This window comes from Centroberyx gerrardi, chromosome 9 (assembly GCF_048128805.1).
Source record: "Centroberyx gerrardi isolate f3 chromosome 9, fCenGer3.hap1.cur.20231027, whole genome shotgun sequence".
Classification (NCBI taxonomy): domain Eukaryota; kingdom Metazoa; phylum Chordata; class Actinopteri; order Beryciformes; family Berycidae; genus Centroberyx; species Centroberyx gerrardi.
This window is the reverse complement of record NC_136005.1, coordinates 28,345,927-28,372,462: the sequence shown is the minus strand read 5'-3', so window position 1 is coordinate 28,372,462 and position 26,536 is coordinate 28,345,927. Positions and strand designations below refer to the sequence as shown.

The window sequence follows — 26,536 nt, the reverse complement described above, 5'->3', positions numbered from 1 at the left end:
GTTCTTTGTGTATAATTCACCGCTCATCTTCTAAAATCCATTCTGTAACACTATCATGCTGTACACACTGTAAACGGTAATGTGATGAAGTCAAAAGTGTAAATGAAAAGCTGTGTCGGACAGGAGGAAAAACATTCTCTATGCTTATTAAACGGATACCTTGATATTTCCTCTGTATTTCTCTTCAGCAGGCACTTGTGTCATTATGGGGAAAGTTTCTAGTTTTCGTTCAGCCATCATAAAAATGCCTTTTAAGCGTTGTTGGCATGCCTCATTAAACCCAATGGTACTATTAGGGACAATCTAGCTTGTTAGAATGCAGCTAGTGCTACCCATGGGTTTAAATGAGGAATGCTAGCAATCCTACAGAGCCCTTTCTTCACCGCAATGTGACAAGTGCCTGACAAATAACAGACCAAAATACATAATGGGACGATTACCAGTTAAGACTCTTTGTTCGCAGAATAGCTGGTTATCAAGTCATCACTGCTGCTTTGTATTTGGATGACGGTTTGAGCTGAAGTGCCTCTGCATGAATTCAGCAGTTGCTTTGAGTGAGATTGTATCATCATGTCGTGTTGTAGTAGCTGGAACACATTGTAGCTCAAGATACAGACACAGCATACAGTCAAAGTACACACTGACACAACAATACAACAAAATTGGGAACGTTTAAATTAAATCAACATCTAGACAAGAAAAAATACATCCTTATGAGACATTCAGTTTGTTTCTTTGAATATTTAACAGTCCGCTAAAGAAAGTCTTCGCAAAGTTGCCAGACGTGAGGTCGTCGTTTCAGATGGAGTACAAATGAGATGCGCGAGAGAGTGAAAACCAGACATTTGATCCTCCCAAAAGGACATTCACAGGTACTCTGTCACACGTGTGTATCCAGCTTTTTCCCTGCATGAGGCTGGATTTTGACATGATGGAAAAGAACACTGTTTACTCTCTTCGTATTCATGGTACGTGGTCATTTCTTGAGCATAAATTCACCTTAACTTCGGCCTTCACAAGTGCTTTCTGTCTGTGGCCTGGTCCAATACTGCTGGAAATTCTGTCAAACACTTTTCAATGATTGGGTAAACTCCATGGAATCTAACCAGTGCATTACATCGTACCATCAAAAGCTTAAGTATTGATACAGCCAGCTAAAACTGTAAAGTCTTTTTGCTCTTGTCTACAGTGCACTGTTGATTTTATACTGAAAGGTTAATGGTGATGATGATGCACAAGATCAGATATCAGCTTTTGGTTCTGGTTTAAGCATGTTGAAACAATCATACCGGCAAAAAAAGACAAATTTAAGCCAATGTACCAATGCATATGCTTTTGACTGTATATCAGCTGCAGCATACAGAGAAAAATTGACTTCTATTAACTTCTAATGTAACACTTTAGTTGGTACCTGGTCACGCTTCCAGTGTGAAGCACCTTGGAATTCAACTACTCTGTCTTGTAACATATTACTTTTGTAAGAGCTTCTCACACTGTATATTCTTAGACCAGGGTTATGTATGTTAGCCGTTGGCTATGAGAAGCCGAAGGCCTACATCAATACGATTTCTGTAATTACTTCTGCACAGTCGGGGTTAACCGAAGCCAAATGGCCTCAAGATGTTGCTGCAGTTCATTTGCATTTACTTGCATCTTCAGTCTGACCCATTCAAAACCTTGGAGCAAATCTTGACCACATACCGTGCGGCGAGAAGCAGCTGGTTACAGACGGGTTCTGATGTGACTCCTTCCTCATGGAGCATATACAACACAGATCTATGTGAAAGTCAGACACTCAAAAGTTTTTGAGTTTTCCATTTCTGAGACGTTCAAAGTGGGTTTTAACAACAAAAAACAACTTTTGAGTTTCTAATATTCACATCTATCTGTTTTGTATATACACTCTAGGAGGAAGCCATTGCATCAGAACCCGTCTTCGCCAAGCCGCTTCTTGCCACACTGTACTAAGGTTTTGCATGGGTCAAGTTTGAACTCAAGATACAAGTACATGCAAATGAATTGCAGTGACATCTTGAAGGCACTGGCAGTACTAGCAATACTAGTATCCTAGGTTTGATTCAGTGTTTGCATTGGTGTGAATCTCTTAGTTAGACCAGAATTAAAAAGGATGGAGAATGCATTTAGCCATAAAATGTTCATATGACACAGCAGGAGCTGATGTGCTCCATCCGTTCATCCATGTATCAATTCATTCACAACCATTTACGCTTCATCCATCCGTTCTTCCACATCCATCTGAGGCCACATGTGCACAGGAACAGAAACGGAACATTTCTAACCCTATGTGAGCCAGATTTGAAATTCCCATTGAAAGACTGAGATCAAAACAACATCTTAAAAATCTGGCGTTCCTGTTCTTGTGTAAAAGCAGACAGTTCATCCAGCTATTCATCCACATCCATCTATGGTTCATCCAACCGTTTATCCAGCAGAGGGTGACTGAGTCCGGGCCGTCCCGCCATCGCTACTGGGTTCTCAGCTGGTAGTCTAAAACAAAACACAAAGGAATTACAAGTGAATTACACTTAGAAACAGAGGAGGGAATTTTGTCATTAGACATTATTTAGCAAAATGTGAATGTGTACTGACACAGCTCCTAATTTTAGACTGGAAAACTAGTATTGAAATGTTCAGCTCTTCTAGGGTGTTTGCAAACCATGGCAAATCATTTCAAATCATCAGGTATTACAGGTTACATTTTACATGTTAGGCATTTGGCTGATGCCCTTGTCCAAATCCTCTTACAATGAGTGCAACAGCAAAATAACCTTCAATTCCTAGATCTTACAAGCAGCCGGCTGTAAAGAGTGAAAGGGTCAAAGCCACAGCGCCCAGATAACAGATGTAACAGATAACTCCTGTGCCCCATGAAAGATCATTTGTGATAGAGAGGTGTTGGGGAAAGAAAAAAGAAAAGAAGGGAGGAAGATTACATAGTAAAGGAGAGGAGTAAGATTTTGTTGAAGTGAACCAGGGAAACTAAGTTAGCGCACTTTCATGACCTAAAACTGTTCTTCCTTCCTGGATGTTAATGTGTTTTTCAGCACAGATCAGTTCTAAAAGGGTGAACAGTCTGGTTTCCACTCCAGTTGGGCTGAAAACCTCCATCTAATGCCGTGAATGCGTGAAACAAGTCGGAAAATACAGTCTGCTATATTCCTGTAAAGTGACCCATCAGTAAAATTCCCTGATATTCCCCAGAGAATTGATCAAATTCCCCAGACTTTCTCTGTCTGGAATACACCTCTCGAAACCTCCATGATATTCCAGAAATCCCACAACCAGCGGGAGCCTTGGGTGAACGTGAAGTGAAGTGACGACTTATATGATCAGCAAGAGCCAAATGCAAGAAACCACTTAAGCCTCGCTGGGGATTCAGACCCACCCACTGTTAAACCAACAGATATGTAAAGAAGAACCTAAAACTAATGAAAACAAGAGTAATGATGTGATCAGGAAAGGACATAAGAGCGGAAAGTAAAGATGGAAATAAAATAAAACGTCAATCTCCATTGTAATGTTGTCATGTTTGTCACCAGCCGTTTGACTCAGTTGATTGTGTGTGAGAGAGAGAGAGAGAGAGAGAGAGAGAGAGAGAGAGAGAGAGAGAGAGAGAGAGAGAGAGAGAGAGAGAGAGAGAGAGAGAGAGAGAGAGAGAGAGAGAGAGAGAGAGAGAGAGAGAGAGAGAGAGAGAGAGAGAGAGCGCAAGCTATGGATCCGTCTTTTCTCTCTCCCCTCTAACCAATATGTTTGTGCTGGAGAGGAGCTGCGTTGCCCTGCTGCTATGCTTGGCACCGGTGCTGGTAAATAAACATTTTAAATGGACAATAAATGTACAATAGGAAACGCAGTGCAAACACAGACGCACACAGGCATGTATACACACACACACACACACACACACATACGTATGTATACACATCCAGCTGGGTTGAGTTTGGCGGCTGCTTGCCCTGGCCAAGATCTGACTGCCTGCTTATCTTTTGAGGAATCTCAGCGTTTAGAGTAAGGGTTAGCTCGACATCCGCACTTCCTTGCAACAACACACACACACACACACACACACACACACCACACACACAGGTGTACATAACACAGAGAGCGTCTCAAGGCAGGTTAAAGTATGCAGAACGGGCCAGATTTAAACCGAGATCAGTATGGCCTGTTAATGGAAACTGTTCCAAAGCCGCACTCCCCGGCCTAAAGAACACAAGCTATGATTTCTGTAATGATAACAATAACACACACACACACACACACACACACACACACATGGGTTTTGTTATGGAAACAGAGTTGTGTGTGCTTAAGGTTAGGCAGGGGAGTGGTGAAACTGTTCGCCCCGTAAGCCCGGCGTATCTGGATTTCATTTGCCTTAAATCAGATCTGCTTTAAGAGCAATTAGAGACAGAGCCGATGGCGGGCCGGTGTTTCTGGGGTTGCTACGGGCAACCAGGGGCACTCTGGAAACAATAGCACAGCTGTATAGTAAAACGTGCTGGCATATCTGTAATTCAGCTAACATGCGAAAGTGAGTTTACAGAAATTACCTGCCAAATTCTGTTAAGCGTGGGCTGTTGCATGCCAGATACCATATGTTGCTGCCACACGCACACACACACACACACACACACACACACACACACACACAGAGGTTGTACTGCTATCCTTACGAGGACCTTCCACTGACTACATAGATTCCATAACCACTAAACCTAACCTAAACCTTATCCTAATTCTAAACCCAAGTCCTAACCCTAAACTAGCTAAGATCTAAAACTCAAACAGGTGCTCACAAGAATAGAAATACAATACACACACACACACATCATATTTGTGTCAACAGAAACTCTTGTTTGGCTCATAAAACCTAGACCTGAAACAATTCTTTGTATTTACTAAATCTTCATCATTGACTAAATCAACATTCAGAGAGGATGAACTTGTTAAAACACGCTGCTGTATTTATGGAAAGCTGACAGTCAAACATGGAAAAATCATTTGCCAAATTCAATCACGGCGTGTAGAATGCCAAGCACACACACATTAATGGTACCACATGTTTATAAACTGCGAGTCTTGCAATCATTAAAGCAATCATTAAAAACAAAACTTCTTTTAGTGAATTAGAACTAACACTAAACTTCCGATAGGAAGAAGAAATCGGAATAAACTTAAAAAACTTGTAGAGGTTCAGCCATCGTTGGTGAGTCCAGCTTTCTCTGGATGGAGCGCTCGCTCTCTGCTGTTTAGGAGACACTTTCATATTGCACTCTTAAGTTTGGATTCGTCACGTCCTGCGGGAGGAGAAGATTTCCCACCAGTGTACATATCTGACAACAGAATTCATTTTGGGCGAACAGACAGAATCTATGGCATCTATGGCTCTTCTCTGTCACAGCCCCACTTTGTGATTTAGACTGATAAGACAGCTGGATGTTTACATAAAAACCTTCCCTAGTGCAGCAGCTCCATAAGGAGAAGTGAGCAAGTCAGTCAGAACGCCAATGTATTTCTGCTTTTTTTTTGTGTTAAGATCGTCTTCATGGCATTTCTGCTTCACCAGATCACACAAAGAGAAGCGACAGGCAATCTGGAGGTGTGACATGTAAAAAAACCCACTTGAGCTGCAGACTCAAAGCCGTGACGTACCTGCACGCTCCAGACTGCCAGTCTATTTCTAATTGCAGCGTGGCGTGCCGTACACACTTTGCCGAGCCAGACAATGAATGGACTGCAGCTCTCTACCCCCCCCCCCCCCCCCCCCCCCCCCGCCCTCCCCCCTCCTCTAACCACGGCTTTAACTGCCTGTCCTGTAACCATCAAACACAGCGGCTGGTTTCCTACAGGGCTTTGGAGCGAGGGAACATGAAAGGCAGCGGAGGAAGACAGCTGAGGTCCCCACTTCTCTTCTGGATGTGGTAATGGATGGGTAGAGCTGAAGGCTGCTGGTAATTGGTAGCTTGGTGTTTAAAGGGGGGTCCTTCAACTGAAAAACCTCACGGGAGGTCTTTAATTTACGCTACTAAATACGCCCCTCTCCCCCTCGCTCCAAGTGCGGACGCATGCGATGCAGACGCATGTGTGTGTGTGTGTGTGTGTGTGTGTTCCAAGCATGCAGTATACACACACAGGCACACAAATGTGCCGTATATGCGTGCAGTTCCGCAGTTTGCATTCGGGAGCCTTTGCTGACTCAAGTTTCTGGGTTTTGGTATTGTTGCACAGCCGCACACACACACACACACACACACACACAGACAGACAGACAGACAGACAGACAGACAGACAGACAGAGAAGATGTGCCATACGTGGTCCACCTCAAAGTCTCGACGGTTCAGGGGTAAAACCACAGGTTCACTGGGGTGGCGTCACCATGTCACACCACACACACACACACACACACACACATACACACACACACACACATACACACACCGTCTGCCACGTGCCATCAGCAGCAGTATGGCCCATTAGGCGGTTTGGCCACATTAAAGCCAGACGGCCTCTCAGTAAATGTGACAAGGCTGTTCAATCAGCCTCACTACACCGCTGGACTGTCTGCTGATTAAAGGGACACTGCAGGTTTTAATAAGAAGAGTTAAACATTTCAGCTTGAGGAGCTAGACATAAAATAGTATTTTAGATAAACTACAGTAGTCTTAAATTGCATGGGAGTTACATTCACCTGACAATGCACACTTGCACATCCACTTCTATCCTGTAAATCTGCCAATGAAGATGATCTATCTTTATTCATCTCTTGAGGTATTCTCAACATGTTCTCTTGCTGTAATTGATTGTTATATTATCTTCAAAACTCAATAGCTCTGTTCTTATCTGTATTCTTCTCTCTGCAGCTGCAATGGCCCAATTTGCCCAGAGCGATCATAAAAGTTCCATCAAAAAAAAAATCAAAAAAAAAAATCTAGTATTATGTAGCAATAATTGAAGGGATGATTAAACCTGAGTTGAACCTGAACTGAGAGGCCCTCACCCGACTCTTTTGGTTTGCATTAGTCATTGAGTAGTATAACCCTTTAAGAATAAGGCCATGTTATCCCTGATCCAAGTCAGGAGTGCAGTTGCTGGTGTTGCATGGAGGCCTCGGCATTCACAACATGAAACTGAAACCTGGCCCAGAGAGGAGAGGAGGTGTGGTCTTTCCAAACCTCTTCAGCCCTGGTTAGTAATTACAGTTGGAGTGATGTGATCTCCTAGAGGCTTACATAACCTGTCAAACTCCATGTCATAATGAGAAACTAAAGCTAAAACTTAAACTAAACGTAATGAATTAATTGTTGAATGCAGACTTTTCCCTGCCTATTAAAATGGTAAGCTCTATTAGCACAGGACACTCACTGATTTGACCAGTTCGACGGTCAATTAAAGGAACTTCTCAAAAGCAAATCAAATCCCTATGACATTCTAGCATGGTAAAAATAATGAACTGGGTAAATGTGCAACTACAGTGCAACGTACAATAATTTCTCATCAAGCTCCACAGTTTTCTTCAAAGCGTTCTTTGATACCAGTTTTGTGCCCGAACAACTTGACCAGTATTTTCCGGAGTCCTCTGTCTCTCGCCATAAAACAGTAAGTCAACTGTGGTCTAACTTGTAATTTACAAATCACAAAAATGGCAGATATGTATGGGATTAAAATCACTGGTCAGCAGTGATTACAGATGAGTGGACATCCATTAGTAATACTAGACCAGCATGAAGTGAGATTCATATTACTCTTACAAACTAAGGGAACATCTGAACTGTCCAATGTATTTTGGTTTTCTATGTATAAGGCTTTTAAAAGAGCTTTGATACCGTCTTTTCCATGCATATGTACAGTATGTGCTTCAAAAGCCTCATGTTTAGAGCCAAGGAAAACCTGAAGATTATTACTGTACAATATTCCCGCCATACACCGGACATGTGTATTCCTATAGGTGACAAAATAACTGTAATTTATGTTAAATTCCATGACTTTTCATAACTAAGTCAAAGAGCTTCCACAACCTCAAGATTGTGGTCCTTGCTGGTTTGTTAATGTTATTTTTCCACTCCACTGACTTTCCCTGTCTGGAATGCACCTCTCTAAATTCCATGATAGTCCAGAAATTCCATGACCAATGACGACCCCATCATGATTTTTATCCTTCTTTTGTACTTTCTACATACTTTTTAAGACATGGAAACAGTCAAAATCACTTTCCCCAGTTTTTCATACTTTCTAGCCATGTTATGTATGCTGTGTACTTGCAATATTGCGATATTTTATCCCTTCTCACATCCTCTCTCTCTCCCCAATCCTTTCGGACACTATACCAACTGATAAAGCAGGAAAAAGTCATGTAAAAAAGTGACAAAGAGATTTCCCTAGTTGTAAGAGCTGACTTCACTACTTCTGCAGAAAACGGTTGTGAACACAAAAGCAAACACTTTACGTCAATATAGCGAGTAAAAAAAAAAAAAAAAGAACACATGTTGGCACCTTCCTCTAGCAATAATGGCAACCTACAAGCCTTTATAGGATCTTTTATATTTACAATGCGCGCTGTAGCTCGGGCCATCTGCTGAGCCGCGATGTGTCCAGAGATCCACCCACTGTTAAAGGCCTGACCTCCCCAGCATGAAATCTATGGCCCACATAATATTAAGAGACATAAGTCATTTAGCAGACTCGCTCGGTGCTTATTTTACTAGATCTTATCAAGAACGCTAAGCTGGAAAGAAAGAGACAAAGAGAGAGAGCCAAAGCGAGAGACCATTAAAAATCCAGGCGATGTATCCCATTCGTCCCGCGAGTCCCCATCGGCCAAGGCAGAATTCCCCTTCTCGTATGTGTGAGCATTCCTAAATCATTCCTTGGCCGAGCGCTCTGGCAGCGGCCCCGAGATGAGAGGTAACATAAACATTTAGGAGCGGGGCCGTGCACGTGGGCTCCCGCTGGGCTTCTCCTGCCTCCGTCATTCGCTGAACTACGAGCTGGAGATTGGTCAAAATTGCTGGCAGGGGAAAGCCGAGGACTTACAGCACTTCACCGGCAAGCTGTTTCTCTCTCTCTCTCTCTGAGTTTATTAAATTTTGACATTTTCTGACCATCAAAGTGAAAAGGTGAAATATACTAGGTTATTTTGGGCTGTTTCCTTGCGTAAGGCATTTGCATCAGTTTTAAAGTAATAATCCATGACATATTCGTATAAATAAATGTGCATTTTGCTACTCTCTAACCCTGACTGATATAACCCAATAGTGATTCAACCTATAATAATAATAATAATAATAATTGATTACATTTATATAGCACTTTTCTAAGTACTCAAAGCGCTTCACATATTGGGGGGGGGGGCACTCATCTCGTCCACCACCCACCTGGTGCTACACATCCAGTTCTTGAAAGCTTTTACATTTGCATTTGGTAGGTCTTTCCTGGGAAAAATCCCTTTGGTGCACAGGAAGTGATGCGTTTTATGTTTCCGGTCTGTTTGGAATAAATAGAAGAAGAACTAGTACCTAGTACTTCTACTACTACGCTGCTTTGTCAGTGTCTTAACCAGTCTATTCTGCAAACCTACTTTGGCAGCTAAGAAATTAAACCATTTTGTGAACATCTGATTCTAATCGCTACTATTTGCTGGTTGAGGAAGAAGTTAATTTTATGTCCTGCCTCTCTGAAAGTCATGGAAACCCGTCTTTCTTCGCTCTGTTCCTGTGTCTTTTTCCATCTCACTCTCTTTGTCTCTCTATTGCCGCCTCACAACATCTCTCACTCTCCCTCTCTTGTCTATCCCGGTGGGGATCTGGACCTTTTCCCCCCTCCTGTGTTATATTTTTCTCTAATGTTTTTTCCTTTCCTGCACTCTTGCAAAAGATTGTATCAATGTCAGAGTTGCAGCATCATTCTTTAACTGCTTCAGCATGTGGAGAACTGAAGACTTATTGGCCCAACTATATAGTTAAACACACACAACAAATGGAGCTGGCTTCTTCTTCGGGGATTTAAAACGTGGATTTAGACTGCCATGCCTAATGATGGCTCTCTGCTCGATAGATATCATTAGAAACATCATTTCAGTCTGTTTTTATGGTGTTTGTTAAAGTGAATTACATGGGGTCAACGACATGAGGTCTAGTTGGATTTTACCGTTGACTCGGTTCCAAGTTCGCTTCATTTTGTAGCAGAGATTTGAGAGGCTAGGCTGGCTCTTTAACCCACTGAGATCTGGCTCAAATACCATTTGAAATCCTAACACATTTGGCAGACTTTGAGCACCAGATGGGACAGGTTTGCTGGTTTAAGACTATTCCAGTTCGTCCAATCGCACCAGGGAATCACATCTAAAACATGCAGAAACCCATGGTTGAGCTGGCTGGCCCGGGCTAAAGTCCGTTTTAGAATGAGCTAAGGGCTAAGATGTTAGCCCAAAGTTAAAAAAGTTCCACATTCACGTCATATTGGATTTACTGTAAATACGAGCTGTTGACCGAGAAAAAACGTTCACTTCATTATCCTACTCGTGAATTTTTTGCAGGTTTCAAAATCTCACATATGGCATCATGAATTGTAGAAGTGTGTCAAAACATACAGTAGCACAGAATCCACTGATTCTATTACCTTGGCAGTCCTTGGCAGCAAGGTAATAAAAAACTAAATTATCACACTAAAACAATCGACTCTACTTACGAAAAGCAAGCAATATATGCAGCAGCTTGTTTATGGTTGATTTTAAATGCAACTTGTTGACAACAACTGACCTTACGATTGCCTTCTTTGATTTGGGCGTTCCAACAAGTTAAACGTGTATCAAGTTGTAGCAATGCGATGTCATCCTGTTCGTCCGCGTCTTCTGATATAATGTGAACACGGCATGAGGATAGGGTGAAAAGCACTACTGTATTTGAAATATTTCACAGTCTAGTTGATTTGATCCCCTGGTCTCCTCACTACCCACCGTCAAGCCTGACTATCAACAACGCTGACCCTTGACCTTTGTCCTACAGTCTGACCTGTAATGCAGACACAATAGGCCAGGCTGGGGCGCCATCCTCTCCGTTTTCACTGCAAAGCCAAACAAAGTCACCCTCGGTCAAGAGCCTGTCTAACAGCACAGAGTAATGTCTTCCTCTGCCTGATAGAGGGAGAAATGACTCGGCCCACAGCACAGCTCACAGACCAGCAGACTACAATGATGAGATTGTGAGTGAGTTCTTTATACAGTACGTGTGTGCATGTTTATGTATGCACATGTGCGCTGTATGAATATACACAGCTTATGCATAGGTTTGTGAATGCGTTTAAGTTTATGTATGTGTGTGTGCTTGACAGCAGGCCAGTGGCTGAGCCAAGAACAACGCTATTGCCTGTCTGCTTCCTTCCTTCCAATCAGGGTTGAGAAGGGGCGGGCCTCCAGTGATAACCTGCTCAGGAAGCCCTAGAGAGTCGCCAATCACTGACATTATCACCGCCAGAGATGTTTGGATTCAAAACAATTTCAAACAATGATACTGAAAAGACTGGCTAGTAATACTGAACCAGAATGTTTAGCGATTATGAACACGCTTAAAGCAAAAAGGGGGAGGTGTGTGTGTGTGTGAGTCTGTGTGTGCGCGTGCTTACCTCCGTTCTGAGTGATGTACCTCACCCAGGGCAGAGCCTGGTAGCCACTCTTCTCAATGATCTTCAGGTAGCGTACCTGTACGGAGGCAGAAAGACAGGCGAGAGTCAAGGCCAGCATAGCACACCTCAAACTGCATTGGATTTCTTTGGTTTAGAATATTTAGCTGCAAGGCTCTGGGAATCAACGCATTAACCTCTAAAGTTGTCACTGGTCCATTTTTAGAAGTGCTAATTGCTTAAAGATGGCTCAAAAACACATCTTTTTTTATGAAGTGATTACATGTTTTTGTACAAAAGCTACACCAGTAACTGCAGGAGTTGGACAGATGTTGTGGATTAAAAGCAGGATTTGAAATGTAGTGAATTTCCAGGTACCTCAAAAATGTTATCAAATACAGTATGTGTTATGCAAGAAACACGCTACCCGTTAGCCAACTGGTAAGAGAAAAAGGCTTGGAAACAATAGAAGGTGGATTCTCTCCTGCCCAACTTAAGGTAAGAGACCCACTGAAGTAATCATAGACCCATTAAAGTAATAACATGCAACATAAATAAATGTCTGTTTTGCTACTCCATGTCACTGATTCATATAACACAATAGTTATTCAACTATTCAACTGGGTAGTTAGCATGAGCAGTGATAGCCACCATGGCTGAACAGACAAAGAAAAGTGAAACTCAAACTGCATCAACAGAAAATCCAAGGAAAAAGACAAAGTCACAGTGCTGGACACACTGTTTGATTGACAGGTGATCTGTGGGAAGAGCAGTGCAGAAACACCACAGCAATGAGCACTTATCACCAATATGTTTCCTAAATCCGAAAACCAATGATCTTGGGCATTACCACTTTGAATCACATTGAGTTTCCCATGTTTGTGATTTGTTTGTGTCAAGTTTCTGGGACTATGTTCAAATTTAAATGGGTACGTCATGTTACGTAACAAGCAGATGCCAGCAGAAACGAGTGTATTTTCCCACAGAGGGAGAGGGCAGTCAGGCTTGTGTGAAGAAGTGGTGAAGAAACTCACAAATATTAATAAACCTACGGAAGGAACTGGTACTTCTCTGTACGCTGGGAAATTTCATTTAAGCGTCCTCTTACAAAATGATCCTAAATGATCGCTCAATACGCTCAGTCCTCAGAAGGCACATAAACTGCCGATTGCATAATGACCCATAACTGAATTTTTTACCAAATTGCACCAAACCGCAAGCTAAAACTGTCAGTGCAAGCACAAAGTAAATAGCCCCAAGTTCGATGGGGGCGTTTCAAACCTCGGTATGTCTCTAGGCTGCTGTGCCAAATCCAAATGCTATGACAACGTCATCAAAGACAATAGAGAACATGAACGAGGTGGCCTGAGAAATAGAGGGAGAGAGACAGAGAGAGAAAGAGAAAGAGACTGCAGATACCACATAGACACAAGTACACAGAAGGAGAGCAAGAAACAGATACGGGAAGAACAAGAAGACAAAGGAAAAAGATACACAGAGAGAAGGGGGGGTGAAAGGAGGGCTTGCATCCTCAATCTTCACCAAAGATCAAATTTACACACCGTGAAAACATCATCAGTTACACCAAAGGCAATAAAGACAACATAGATAGAGTACATATTCATAGAGGAGAAAGAGATGGAGGAAGAGAGGGGGGGGAACAAAAGAGGAATTGCATCCTAAATCTTTGCCAAAGATAAAACGCTGGAACCGAGTCGGTCAGGAAGTTAATGGCGGTGGAGAGATGTGACATTGTGTATAAATGGCCTCGGTACTCCCACAGCGCAACTCGCATCACATAAATATAGTTGATATTTTTATCCATTCCATATGGAGGCAAATGATTTTCAGCTCTGGGAAATGAGGCTCTTTAACACCAGGGGAAACATCCATCTAGACACTGAATATAATGAAGAAAGCCACAGACGAAAGGCAAGATAAAGACTTGTACAACAACTTCTCTCTTGTCTCAGTTCACATCAGTTAGAGATTATCAACCAAATGCTTCAAAACGGGAAAAAACACAAAGACAACTCTGAATATGGTGGACTGGTGAAGTTGTTTAAATGTTGCTGCTGCTTCATGTGCTAAAAACTGAACTTCCTTTGGGACAATAAAGAGTATTGTATCATGTAAAGTGAGAGGACTAAACAGACAAGACTGTGTGTGTGTTTCTGTGCCATTGGACGTCTCTTGAAATACGTTTGAGTGTGTCAAGTGAGTGAATACTGACTTGAATGGTCATGTGTTGGCTTATAGGAATGCACCGAGATTTTGGGCCTAACACTTTGCTAACACTTTAGCGTACACTATGTTGAGTGACAGTAGGCTCCATGCTAACACTTTAACTTACACTATGTTGAGTGAAAGTAGGCTCCATGCTAACACTTTAACTTACACTATGTTGAGTGAAAGTAGGCTCCATGCTAACACTTTAACTTACACTATGTTGAGCGAAAGTAGGCTCCATGCTAACACTTTAACTTACACTATGTTGAGCGAAAGTATGCTCCATGCTAACACTTTAACTTACACTATGTTGAGTGATAGTAGGCTCCATGCTAACACTTTAACTTACACTATGTTGAGCGATAGTAGGCTCCATGCTAACACTTTAACTTACACTATGTTGAGCGATAGTAGGCTCCATGCTAACACTTTAACTTACACTATGTTGAGCGATAGTAGGCTCCATGCTAACACTTTAATGTACACTGAGTGATGGTAGGTGATTCATTTTCTCAAAAGTGAGAAAATGAGAACTTGTTGCAGCTCTAAACCCGAGTGGTAATTTTCCTGGTAATTTCCTCCGTACGGAGTGTCTGAGCTTGGATGTGGTGTGTCTGAACCTGATGTGGCCCCATGTCAACCATCCTCCAGAGCAACAAAGCATGTAGTCAGATGCCTAAACACACATCTGCCATCCTCCCTTTGCTGTCAGAATTAAAGCAATGCGGGATATATGGCTCTGCGATATAAAAAGACAACATAAGGCTAGCGAGACAGAGACAGATATTGGCAGCGGAGACGGGTTGTGCTAGTGTGAGGGCCATAGAGGAGGCTGCAAACAGTATGTAAATCTGTCAGCGGCTCTGAAATATAGACCCAGTCAGAGACGCACTGATGCATCGTCCATATATCTAAATACATAATCTAGGCTATACTTGTGTTGGACGCCACGAGAGGTACAGAGTTCAGTCCATCAGATAGTAATTAAAATGAAAATACAATAAAAGAAACACGCACACATCAATATGGACAATAAGATAAAGTAGGCCTACACAGACAAATGAGCAACAGAGATATGCACATACACAAGCATGCACACACATACACACATAAATAGGAGACAATGCACAATGAGGGAGACTTATCCACACATGCACACAAACAGATAATATATACACAAATAGACACAGACAATGCACAGTGAGGTAAACACACACGTATAAAAGAGTCAAACAGAAAGACTGATGTGCGCTCACACAGCGATGAGAGGATTATGGACCATGTGAAAGCTGGAGACTTGTGAAGACAGAAGTCAGATTAGAGAAAGCGAGCGGAGCCCTCCCTGTCAACGGGTCTTTAATGTTCTCTGCAAGAGGAAGAGATTTGCTACGATGCTAAAACAGAAACACACTGCTAATCTACTAGCTACTAATCTGTCAGCCGCGGAACAACTGCACACTTGTTTCAATTGTTCTAATGACTAAACCCTACAGTCGCGAACGATATGGGTTTTTGAAGGCCGATACAGACACAGATGTTTTTGGATTGAAGCTGCCGATATCCGATATTTTCTGCTGATACGTTAGATTTAAATTGGACCATTTTCTTATCTTTGCCACTGAAACATTTAGACCATCATGGGACACTAAAACTTTCAAAGAAACCTGTCATTGCATGGTGAAAAAAGAAGACCTCTAATAATTGTATTTAAGACTTTATAATACTTTTGAAGGTCTTAAATTTAAATCATTTAAGACTTTTCAAAGACCCTGCTGTCTGAGCTATGACACGCTGTGTGTTGTAAACCTTCTCACTGTGTCTGATGGTAAAGGGAAGAGGGGAGCTGGTGGGGAAATGGGAACAATTACCACCTAGGGGATAGTGGGTAAAGAGCAGGGGAAGGATGGATAGATGAGTCCTGATGTGGCTTCTAACATACTATCAGCAGGCAATAAAAGCACACACACATGCACAAACGTAATCACACACACACACACTTTATAATACGCACGCACCGCTCAAACCGCTCCTGTGGTAAACTTCCCTTTTCTATCACTGAGGGTTATATCTGGGGGGCTTAATGCACATCTGTCCCTGCTTGTGGCTGTGTGTGTGAGTGTGTGAGTGTGTGAGTGTGTGTGTGTGTGTGTGTGTGTGTGTGTGCGCACGCGCGCACGCGGGAAACAGCCCTTTTGATACGCTCTGATATACTCCCCTGTATAATTAAGAAACTGACTATGTGGTTCCTCTTTTTTCAGAGGACAGAAATATACCGACTGTGCCGTGCTGTGTGTGGTGTGTGTGTCTATATGTGTGTGTATGTGTGTGTGTGCGTGTCAGAATGGAGTGGTGGGGGAGTCATAGTGTGAGGGCAAATACTGACAATCCCAGTAGGGATACAGTGGCACACAGTCAATGAATTGTGTGAATACTGTGGAGAGACAGAGGGACACACACACACACACTTGTTCACAACACCACCAGCAACAATCAGAGCCTCAACGCCACACACACACACACACACACACACACACACACACTTAAACACCCCTCTCCCCACATAGTTAAATGGCGTGCTCCCTTTAATAAGTACAGCCTGCCTAAATGCCCCCCTCACTCACGGAGTTGCTACCAGATCTCTGCGGCATCTGTGTGTGTGTGTGTGTGTGTGTGTGTGTGTGTGTGTGTGTGTGTGGTGTTGCGCTGTGGTCTGCCTCTGCTGATTCAACCACGGGGGTCCCGGTGCAGTTCAAACAGTCCAAGAACACCACCAGTGATGAAGTGGTGGTGTGTGTGTGTGTGTGTGTGTGTGTGTGAGTGTGTGTGAGTGAGAGCAGTGGTGTGTGTGGTACTAGCAGGGACCTTGGGGGTCTTGCCTCAGGCCACATAATAGCTCCTCATCACAAGCGATCTCCCAGTAATAGCAGGCCTCGCAGCAAGCTAATGGTAGCATCTCTCTAATGATGTCTCCATTGATCCGGGACTGCGCAGCTATTCTGGGCCGGCTGCGGCTTCCCCGCCACCCGCTCCTCCTCTTGTCTCTGCCTTTACAAGGTGCCATTACTTGCGGTCGGGCCCGTGAGGTGAGCGCGGCCGGGTTAGAAGTGGATCTGGGTTGAGGAGCCCGCTTCGCGATGATGAAAAATGCCCGGGCTAATTGAAGGCCGCTTCTCCGACTCCGGTTTCACAATGCGTCCCGCTGGGCTGGCAAGGTTTCGCGGTTCCGCACTCAACAATTGACTCTCTGGAGTTTATTTTTACTCTCGTCCAAAAACCGAGAGCAAGACAATGGGTGTCTTGTTATCCGTTCCCCCAAACAAAACCTAGAGACTAAAGCGTGGCAGTCCTGCAAGAGCGCGGCAGCGGACGAGCTCTCCAACCACACAGCTTAAATGAACTTCTGTGTTTGTGTGTCAAGTTCAGTGTCTCCAAACAACACAGCTGCTCGTGGAAACTGATATGTATGTTTCTCAGTGGTGAAGTCATACCCAAGCTGCCTCTGGTACAATCCTTTCCCCCTCTCTAAATGGAACTGGGACCGCCAATTCCCAGCCAAGGAGAAAGAGTCTCGGTCATGCTTAACCCTCGGCCCCGCAGGTCTGCAAGTGGATGTCGGCTTGGGCCGGCTGCAGACTAGAGGATTTCTAGAGCTCACTCAGCCCCTCAGTTGCATTGCCAAGAACCAGCACCATTGTTCATTTTGCTTTGTATTAGTGAGGAAGGAAGTCCCAGACAATCTCTCAATTGTGTATTTCAAACTGTAGATGCGTTTAACATTAACAAGCAAATATGAAAATGAAAATGAGCAGTTCAGGAAGGTTTGAATCTGGCCACGTCATCTGCTATTGTCACTCTCCATTCTATACCATCTATTTGAAAAGGTAGTACATATGGCATTTTTAAACATCAACATATATGGTATAACTGCTATAAACAACTAAGACTATGGTCAAGTCGATTAGTAGCCTCTATCTCACGCCAGTGGTATTGTTAGTGGTGTTTCTCAAAATTAAGACACATTTCCCATAAACGCAATTGCTTCCACTCCCCCCTCCCCCTACCTGAAAAAGATAAAGTGATTTTTTGGCCTTTCACTCCTTCCACCAACTGCAGTGTTTCTCATACATAGGATTTACCTAGGCAGCCTGCCCAGGGAGATTTGTTCCCGTCCAGGAAAACAGAAGTGAAACTTCAAATTCTACAATTTCCTCCAAACTAGTAAGAATACAAATTAAATTACAATTACTAAACAGTAACTTCACACTTTTGAATTTGAGATGTGTAAAACTGCCTAACACTCAGACAGAGAGCTGATTGTTAACTGACTATTTACCATTAGATTTGACTGGACACACTGCTCTCACTGTGGGTAAGGACAAGTAGCTGTACTAATCCATAATCCCTGACAGGCCATGATATACTGAAATGAAGTTAGTTATTTGGGCTAAATCCAGTCAGAATCTTACAGTGTGGATCCACTCAGTAAAGAGCTACCCAGCGGACACACAGGTGCTAGCTGCTGGGGTTGTAAAATATTATTACCACCACATTACGGAGCTGTACCTCGTTCCAAACTCTCAATGCAACTCTTTCCCAAGGTTTAAGGGCTCCCTCACCTCAAAAGTTACAACCATTCCTCTTATGCCCTGAAGAAGCTAAAATATGTTTGGTCCCAGAGCATGGCAGCTTTCAGGCTTTCTACCTGACAATTCAACAATTCAACTCCTAGGTGATCCACCAAAGAGTTGTTTTTCTAACCACCTACATCAAAATACCCCCACTAAAATGTCATGCAAAATATCTCCACTGACGGGTGAAAAGCTTGTATCTCCAAAAGATTCAGGAACTAAGAAAAACAGGTTGATGATGACTGCATTTTGATTTCTTTTTGAAAGGGTTTCATGAACCCACGGGTTGTATGTTGGGTTAAATTAAAACATGAAAATCAAAATCAGTTCTAATATTGTCTTTTTGTTGCAAAGGACACTTAAATGGGTTCCAGTAGCCTTGTTTGTTACTTAAGCTTGTTGCTCCTTCAGTGAGTCATCAAATCCCTTCTCTATGTCAAACCCACTAGTGACTTTCAACGCTTTGGAACAGTGCTGTTCAAACCTGATTGGCCATCACTTTGTCTGACAAACCACAACACAGGCTATCTATGATCAGATAAGACCCTGCATTTATCGATGCTCTGCTCATCACTTACTAGCCCACTGCCTTGACCTTCCTTTTCATTACAGTCTATGGGCTGATCCTGTGGAGTGGAGGAACTAAGTGTTTCTACTCAAATACTGTGCTGAAGTACTTCGCTATTACGGAACTTTATACTTTTACTTAACTAAAAATGGAATACCAAACGGCTTACTTTTTGCTCGGATTCATTTATCAAACACATGCAGTTGCTGGTTACTTTAGTGCAAAGGGATTAGCATGCAAAACGTGTGATCTGCTGACACAAGTTTTCTGAATTCAATCATTAGTTAATAGACTTTAATTGGCATTAATAACACTGTTGGCTTGTATGAGATCTTGCATGAAAGACAAGTTTTGACACTTAATCATTACTTATGTTTTGTAGATGGCCTTGTAGATAGCACAGGGATCAGGGGTCTGAAGACTCTGGGACAACACAGTAACCTTTAAGCTGAGGAGGTCAGATAAAAACACCTAGGTGGCCCGTCTGCGAGGTTAACATACATGGAAACCCCTGCCTGAGCTCTGCTAATGTGTATCCATTTCTGTTACAATAGCACCACCTGGTGGCAGTATTAATCACTACAGACACGTTTACACCAACACTAGAGTGACACCTGCAGGACTACAGAGGAACTGCGAGACCTTTCCTGAATTTCAACTTTTTCAACAGGGGTGAGAAAACGTAGGATGTCATTTATTTTATTTCAGCCTTCGAGAGATGTGTGATTAAGATGAATTAAATCTGGTAGTCTGTCCGCCCTTACTAGGAGCTACCAAACCCAAAAGACACTGCCACAATAAAAACTGGGATTATTCATTACCTGGATGCCAGAAGTGGTGAAGTAGGGGATCTCAAACTTGACACTGATGGGAGGTTTGCCTTCCTTGTCCTCTGCCTCCACACTGGGCAGGCCGAAGTGGGCTCTCATTAGGTATTCCTTACCACCCTGGCAGAGGAATTCACCATGGTATACTTGTGGTTACTGTGGTGTTAATGTCCTTTGAATTCAGCTAGATATGACAAATATGTCAAACTGATTAAATAAAGTCACCTACTATCACTGACTAAAATGCCATATGATTTTAGTAAACAGAATTAAACACTACAGGTCAACAAAAACAAAGGGTAATAAATAAAAATAAAGGTAGTCGTCTACTGCTGCAGCTCTTTAACAGTAGAATAAAAAAAATAGCACCACTAGATTACTGTAGATTACAATTGGACAGTTTTGACATTTTATGATCTGGGGGTGAATGATATTTTTGGGAATGTTGTCAAGATGCTCTGGGTCCTAGTCATCAATGTATATCTGGGACTGGATAATTATAAACCATGTGTCCAATGAATAAAAAGTATTTTTGTCATTCATTTTAAAATGTACACTGGTTTGCTGCTGGTATTGACTAAAATGCTGTGTCCCACATGCTGATCTTGTGTCTTTGACGTACCGGGAAGGACTTGATGGACCAGACGATCTCGCTGTTCTCTGGGATCCACTTGACGCTGCCCACGGTGGTCTTAAACTTTGGCGAGTCGGCGTCGGTGGGCACTGGGATGTGGATCTCTACGTTGTTCGCCGTAGACCTCCTCTTGAACTGACTCTTGGCCTGTTGGATGGGAGGGAAAGGTCAGTGAGAGCGAGATGGGGAAGAGAGAGAGAGAGACAGAGAGAGAGAGTGAGAGTGATGAGACCAACAGACAAAAAGTGAGAGAGAAAAAGAAGGATCAGAGAGAAAGAGATGGAGACAGACAGTGTATGAAAGCGAGTGTATTTGTTGTTTGAAAATAATCTAGCTCTGTACATAACACTGTCTTAAGACCTTAGTAAAAACAAAGCCTGGTAGTTTACCTTGATCATGTACTCGATTCTGCTGTGTGAGTGTTTCTCTATGACCGACTCGATCCAGATCAGAGGCTTCACCTGGGGACAGTAAACACAACTATTGGTACATCTGGTCAGAACCTGCAGACAACAATCACCATCATTATCACTAGTAAAGATGGCTCTATTCAAAACCATGCCAAACCATTATAGTCACGTGTATCAATCCAAAAGAATCATAAAGGGCTCATGCACAACAATGGGTATGTTTCTTGGCACTGGTAAAACCAAGTATTTAGCGATGTGTGTTCATGTTCGGGATGCACTGATACCTATTTTTCACACTGCTCATTCTGAGCGCTTAACTTTAAGTATTAGCCAACATGGAGTGCCAATCTGATCCAGTACTTTTACTGAACAATAAAGATTAAGATCGTCAGTTTGAGGTCATTAGAAAAAAGAGATTGAGATATAATCAATTTTTCTCGATTACAGAGATGGACCATCCCTTTAAGCGTGGAAAAAGGAAGAAAACAAAGCCTTTGATTTCTGGTGCCTTACTCATGGCTCCTGGGATTGGACTTTAAGCATTGAGGGAAAATCTCCCACAGCGCTACACTTGTGTTAACACATACGTGCGTGTTGAGACGGTAGGACATCAGCTCAAACTCCCCGTCGGGAGGGATGAAGGAGATGGTGCGGTCGTTCTCGAAGCGCGACAGCCGGACACACTGGTGGAACTTGACATCTTCCAGTTCCACGGACTTACTCTTCCCTCCTGGAGAGACGGTGGGGTTGGAGAAAGAAAAAGGGGACAGGGAGAGAGGAAGGTAAAGAAGGGCAGAAAAAGAGACAAGGGCACAGCGAGTGAGTAAAAGTAGCACCCTCTCGGGCCAATCAGTGTAATTTTGCAAATGATGGAAAATCACAGTGGTGAGATGCGTCATTCGCCAAAGTCATATACAAACAAATGGAAGGAATACTCTCCATCAGTTCACACTCAAAAGCAAAACACTGAAGTTATCTGTCATTATGTATAGTAAAATAGACTCCTTGATAGAGCCATGAGTTTGTTTTCACATTACAAAGGGGGGTAAAAATCAACTAAGAAGAACTAGGTTGTATATCATTTTACATCATGTAGAACTAGGCAAGGCAAAGTGCAGTAAAATGTACAATGAACACAAGGCCTAAAAAAAGACAGTTTCTGATAAGCAGAAACTAATTTGTGTTTAGCCTCTGAACCATTACTGGATGTTTACTCACGTCCAGTGTTCTCAAACAGGACCTTGTCGTTGAGGCCCAACCTCAGCTCCGGCATGCCGGACAGGAAGACCCGCATCTTGATGGAACCAACGATCTCGCTACGCAGTACGTTGCCATTCGCACTCACCTGCAGCCGGGAGGGGGGGTTGGGTGAGGGAGGTATAGGACTATAATCATGAGTGTTTGATAATAGGCTTTAGACAGATTTAATATTAGGCAGATTTTGATTCTCACCAGCAAAGTGACAACAATGACACAGGTGATCAACAGATACATATTAGACATATTCTCACCAGCAGGTTGACTGACTCAATGACATCTAGGAAGACTTCATTCTTCCTGTATTTAATGCCCTCGGAGCGCCAGGACACAGCGTTGGTGACGGTGGCAGGAGGGCGGGGGGCGCCGGTGTCCAGCTTGTGACCCTCCTGAGTGATGTATCTGACAGACAAAACCATGGGGAAAAGGAGCTTAACTATAGATATAATAACTACAAAAAAAAGGAGGTTAGTTAACAGCACCGAGCGTCTTACTCCTGCAGGATCTTGCTGTCGGTGGTCTGAGGGTAACCGAAGTCCATCAGCTCGTCCATCAGCTCGTAGATGATGACAAAGTTGTCTCTGATGCTCTCCTCCTCCAGTTCCTTGAAGTACTCAGAAAAGACCTGGGGAGATCAGGAGAGACAGTCTGAGCCAACCAATAATACTGCATGTATCAGCCAGTAGATCACAGTAGATCTTCAGTAGAGACAAACCCTGTTGTTGTTTATCAGGGTTCGACTGATTTGGGCTTTTGAAGGACAATGCGATAACAGTATTTTTAGATTTAAATCTGCCAATAGCCAATAGATATTTTGTGCTTATATTGAAGATCTTTGTTTAAACCAGGGATAATAATAAAACGTATTCATGTATAATTAATTCAGCTTCAGTTCAGGTTAAGGGCTTCCCATAGACAACCAGTGTAGTATTGATAAAGTCTACAATAAGTATGTAAACTGCATCATATCCATCATATCAGAGGTGGACGACACTGACTGGACCATATTTGATTTTTAATAAAAGGCCCTACATCAGTCATGTATCATGTGTATACGCACGTCTGTCACTGAGAAGAATAGAATATATACTGTATATCGGGGTTATTACTGTTGACATATTGGAGGTGGTGTCACTGTATACCCACTACATTAGCTGTTTTTCCATTCAACCTCCCAAGCAAATTTTGAGCAAACCTTTCAAATGCCACAAAAACATAAAATGTGACTGAAAATGTGTGAATGAAGCAAATACATTGGTCATATTTCATCCTGTGAATGTCGTCACAACAGCATGAAGACATGAGCTCACCTGGATGATTTTATAGAGGAAAGAGAAAACCAGGGAGACACAGGCATTCTTCTTAGATGTTGCTACAACTGGCGACACACAGGTTAAGGCCAATAACTACCTGATGTGAATGGTGAAAGACAAATGCCTATATGTAATACAATATTTGGAAACTGAACACTATGGGAGCTGTAAAGGATACGGTAGAGGTTGTTGTGTTTGATCCACATGAAGCGGACTCCGCCGTGGGCCAGGATGGGAGACAGGTTGCCCTCCTCCTCCTTGTCCATCAGGATGGGCATGAAGTGCTCGATCTCCGACATGTCCACGTCTCCCCGGTAGTTACGGCAGATCAGCACCTGCAACATACAAAAAGGAGTTTTCTCTGGATCTGTCCGTTTCTCCCTTTGTTTGTTTCTTACTAGCTGACCTCTGCCACTATTTCTCTGTCTCTAACTCTCTCTATTCTGTTCTTCACCTGACGTTCCCTATTCGTCTCCCTCACCCCCCGATCTTAGCACGAAAGACAAGGAAAAACTCCCATGAAAACCTCATTCATGGGTCTTAGGATTATGAAGCTTTCTCAGCACTTACATGGCCAAATACACTTTCACTACAAGTGATAAAACGGAATACTCCAAAGTTGGAGTTAGATGGTTTTCATGTTAGAGCAGTGATATTCTTTGAATAGTAACAACCCATTTGGAAATAAAGCCGCTGTCTCCTTTATTATATATCATTTGAGCTACACACATGTAAGCTACAGTGGGCTGTTCAAAGTGTCTTCCACCACTGATTTATGATTCATTATGATTAATGACATGGGGTGCATTTTTTTTGTGTCCAAATACATTACTTAAAAGATACAAAATAAATACATGTAATATATCTAATTATTCTATATCTAAATCAAGTGGCGCAACTGACATAAAAAGCAATGTTACGTTAAGTGAGGACTTCTCACAGAGATCCAAAGGATGCCTGTGATGCTGTAATAAGGGGAGTCATTTGCCCAGAAACACAATAATGTAACTGCTCGATTCAGGAGGCTTTAAGTACATCATCATCTTCATCAACCACTTAAAAAAATCAATCTATGCCTGTAATGTTGGCCCTTGATGGAGTTGCAGGGGATCCCCCAGCAAAATGAGTGATAATGAAATAGCTTTAAGTGTAAGGATTCTCTTCACTATTAACTCATTTGAGGACAGGACAGAATGTTGTTAAATTCTGTACCAAATCCCATCCCCAGACAAGACCGGATCCAATGGGGATCCATAGCCTAATGTGTGTTCATTTCGAGGGGACCTGACATGAAAACATGTCACTTGCCTATCACTTACTACACCACCATCATTATCTATGTAACAGGAATGTGCACGTATCTTCAACATAACAGCCTGGTTTGGTGCTTTGAGTAACATCCACCTTAATCCTCTCAACAAAATCATCAGAATGAGCAACAAAATCATTGGACTGGACCAAGAACCACTAAGCAGCATCTACAGCAGACGGTCTAAAATGAAAGGACTACAAATAGCCTCGGATATCACACACACTACATAACCAATACAGCCACCTACCCTCAGGCCGCAGATACAGGTCACTCCCATTCAAGACCAAGCGGGCCATGTCAAGCTTCGTGCCTACTTCTATTAGACTTATTAATGTCTGAGCTAGCTTGAGTGCTTGATCTTATTTATTACTGTTTATTTATGGGCATTGTTAAGCACACTTAACCCTATGGCGGACATCTTAACTGTTTTAAGCTGCACTTGTATGTTGTCTACTCTGTGTTTGTTGTTTGTCTGGATATATGTTGTGTATGCACTGACGCTTTTACACAAATGAAGTTCCTAACGGATAAATAAAGTTATTTTGAATTTGAATTCTCTAATTATTGCAGTAATATTCATATCCAAGAACTAACCAAAGACCCCTAGAACAGCATGTAGCTCCTCCTGTGACACGAAAAGCCTCAGCTGAAACCTGACATGACTGATGACTAGTAGGAGACGATGCGACTGTGTAGTCCAGCTGTTGGCAGCTGTTTTCATGTCGTTTTCAACATGAAGTCTCACTTATTCAACCATTCATTTTCCTTCATTCATTCACTTTAACGCTCACGTATTTGTAATAAACGACAACAAAACCCCATTACACACCGTAAATTAGAATCTATTACCCGGTTAAATCACAGCCTGCAGCTAGCTTTGCCTTACCTTGCCTTTCAGGTCCAGCACATACACCGCGCTGGCAGACATTTTGACCCCAAAATGCTTGTTGGTTTCAGCAATAGAAGTTAAGTGGCTATGGTTATAATATGGTTGTTAAAAATAAAAGGTATAACGTTACGGTCAGCATCCACCTAGGACTGCTAGGTGCTGCTGGCTAACATTGAACCGGCTGTGTTATTGGTGGTGCATACGTCAAGAACGGGAAGTAGGACCGCAGCCGCTTGTGTTTCGCCACTACGACTTCCGGTAAGGTTTTTCAGAATAAAAGCGAAATTTCTACAAATCCACAACACTGAAATTGACCAAAAAAATATTTTGGCACAAAAAACAAATAATTAAGCAACAACATGCAACTATATAATCTGCACAATGTTTTTGGACTACATAGGCTATACAGATTAATCACTACACAGGTCACCTTTCATTGTAACTGCACAAGTAACGGCCCAAGCTGTTTAAGAAAAGTCATGGCAGGCCCTCAAAGTCAGCCATACTGTAATACTGTGACATTTGTAGAATAAATTGGACACTGTACAGTTTACCTTTGGTTGTAAGGTAAACCGTACAGTGTCCAATGAATAATAATGTATAATACATGTTAATGTGTTGTGAAAATACAGTTCTGTAGGAGTGTTTTGACATACATCTTGTCCAATAGCAATAAAAGGTGAACTGTACCTTGTCCAATTTAGTCTGTGTTCTGTATGTATTCTGCAGTGTAATATAAGCAGCCTTTATAGTTAAAAATGGCACATATTATGGCATTTTCATCATTATTATTATTATGACATCAAATATTAATGTAGGTGCTCACTAATTGGA

The 26,536-nt window shown here is 42.5% G+C and overlaps 1 protein-coding gene across 1 annotated transcript; it reads right to left on the bottom strand.

Moving 5' to 3' along the window:
* Positions 1-1,299: 1,299 nt before the first annotated feature.
* Positions 1,300-25,891, bottom strand: LOC139926567 (AP-1 complex subunit mu-1). The gene is made up of 12 exons (XM_071918316.2): positions 25,700-25,891; positions 23,680-23,836; positions 23,499-23,566; positions 22,683-22,813; positions 22,443-22,590; positions 22,150-22,276; positions 21,519-21,661; positions 20,911-20,982; positions 20,510-20,668; positions 19,882-20,007; positions 11,639-11,714; positions 1,300-2,508 (listed from the first exon to the last, which is right to left on the bottom strand). Exons 1-12 carry the CDS (start codon positions 25,739-25,741, stop codon positions 2,486-2,488), a joined length of 1,272 nt encoding a protein of 423 aa, XP_071774417.1. The 5' UTR covers positions 25,742-25,891; the 3' UTR covers positions 1,300-2,485.
* Positions 25,892-26,536: the final 645 nt, after the last annotated feature.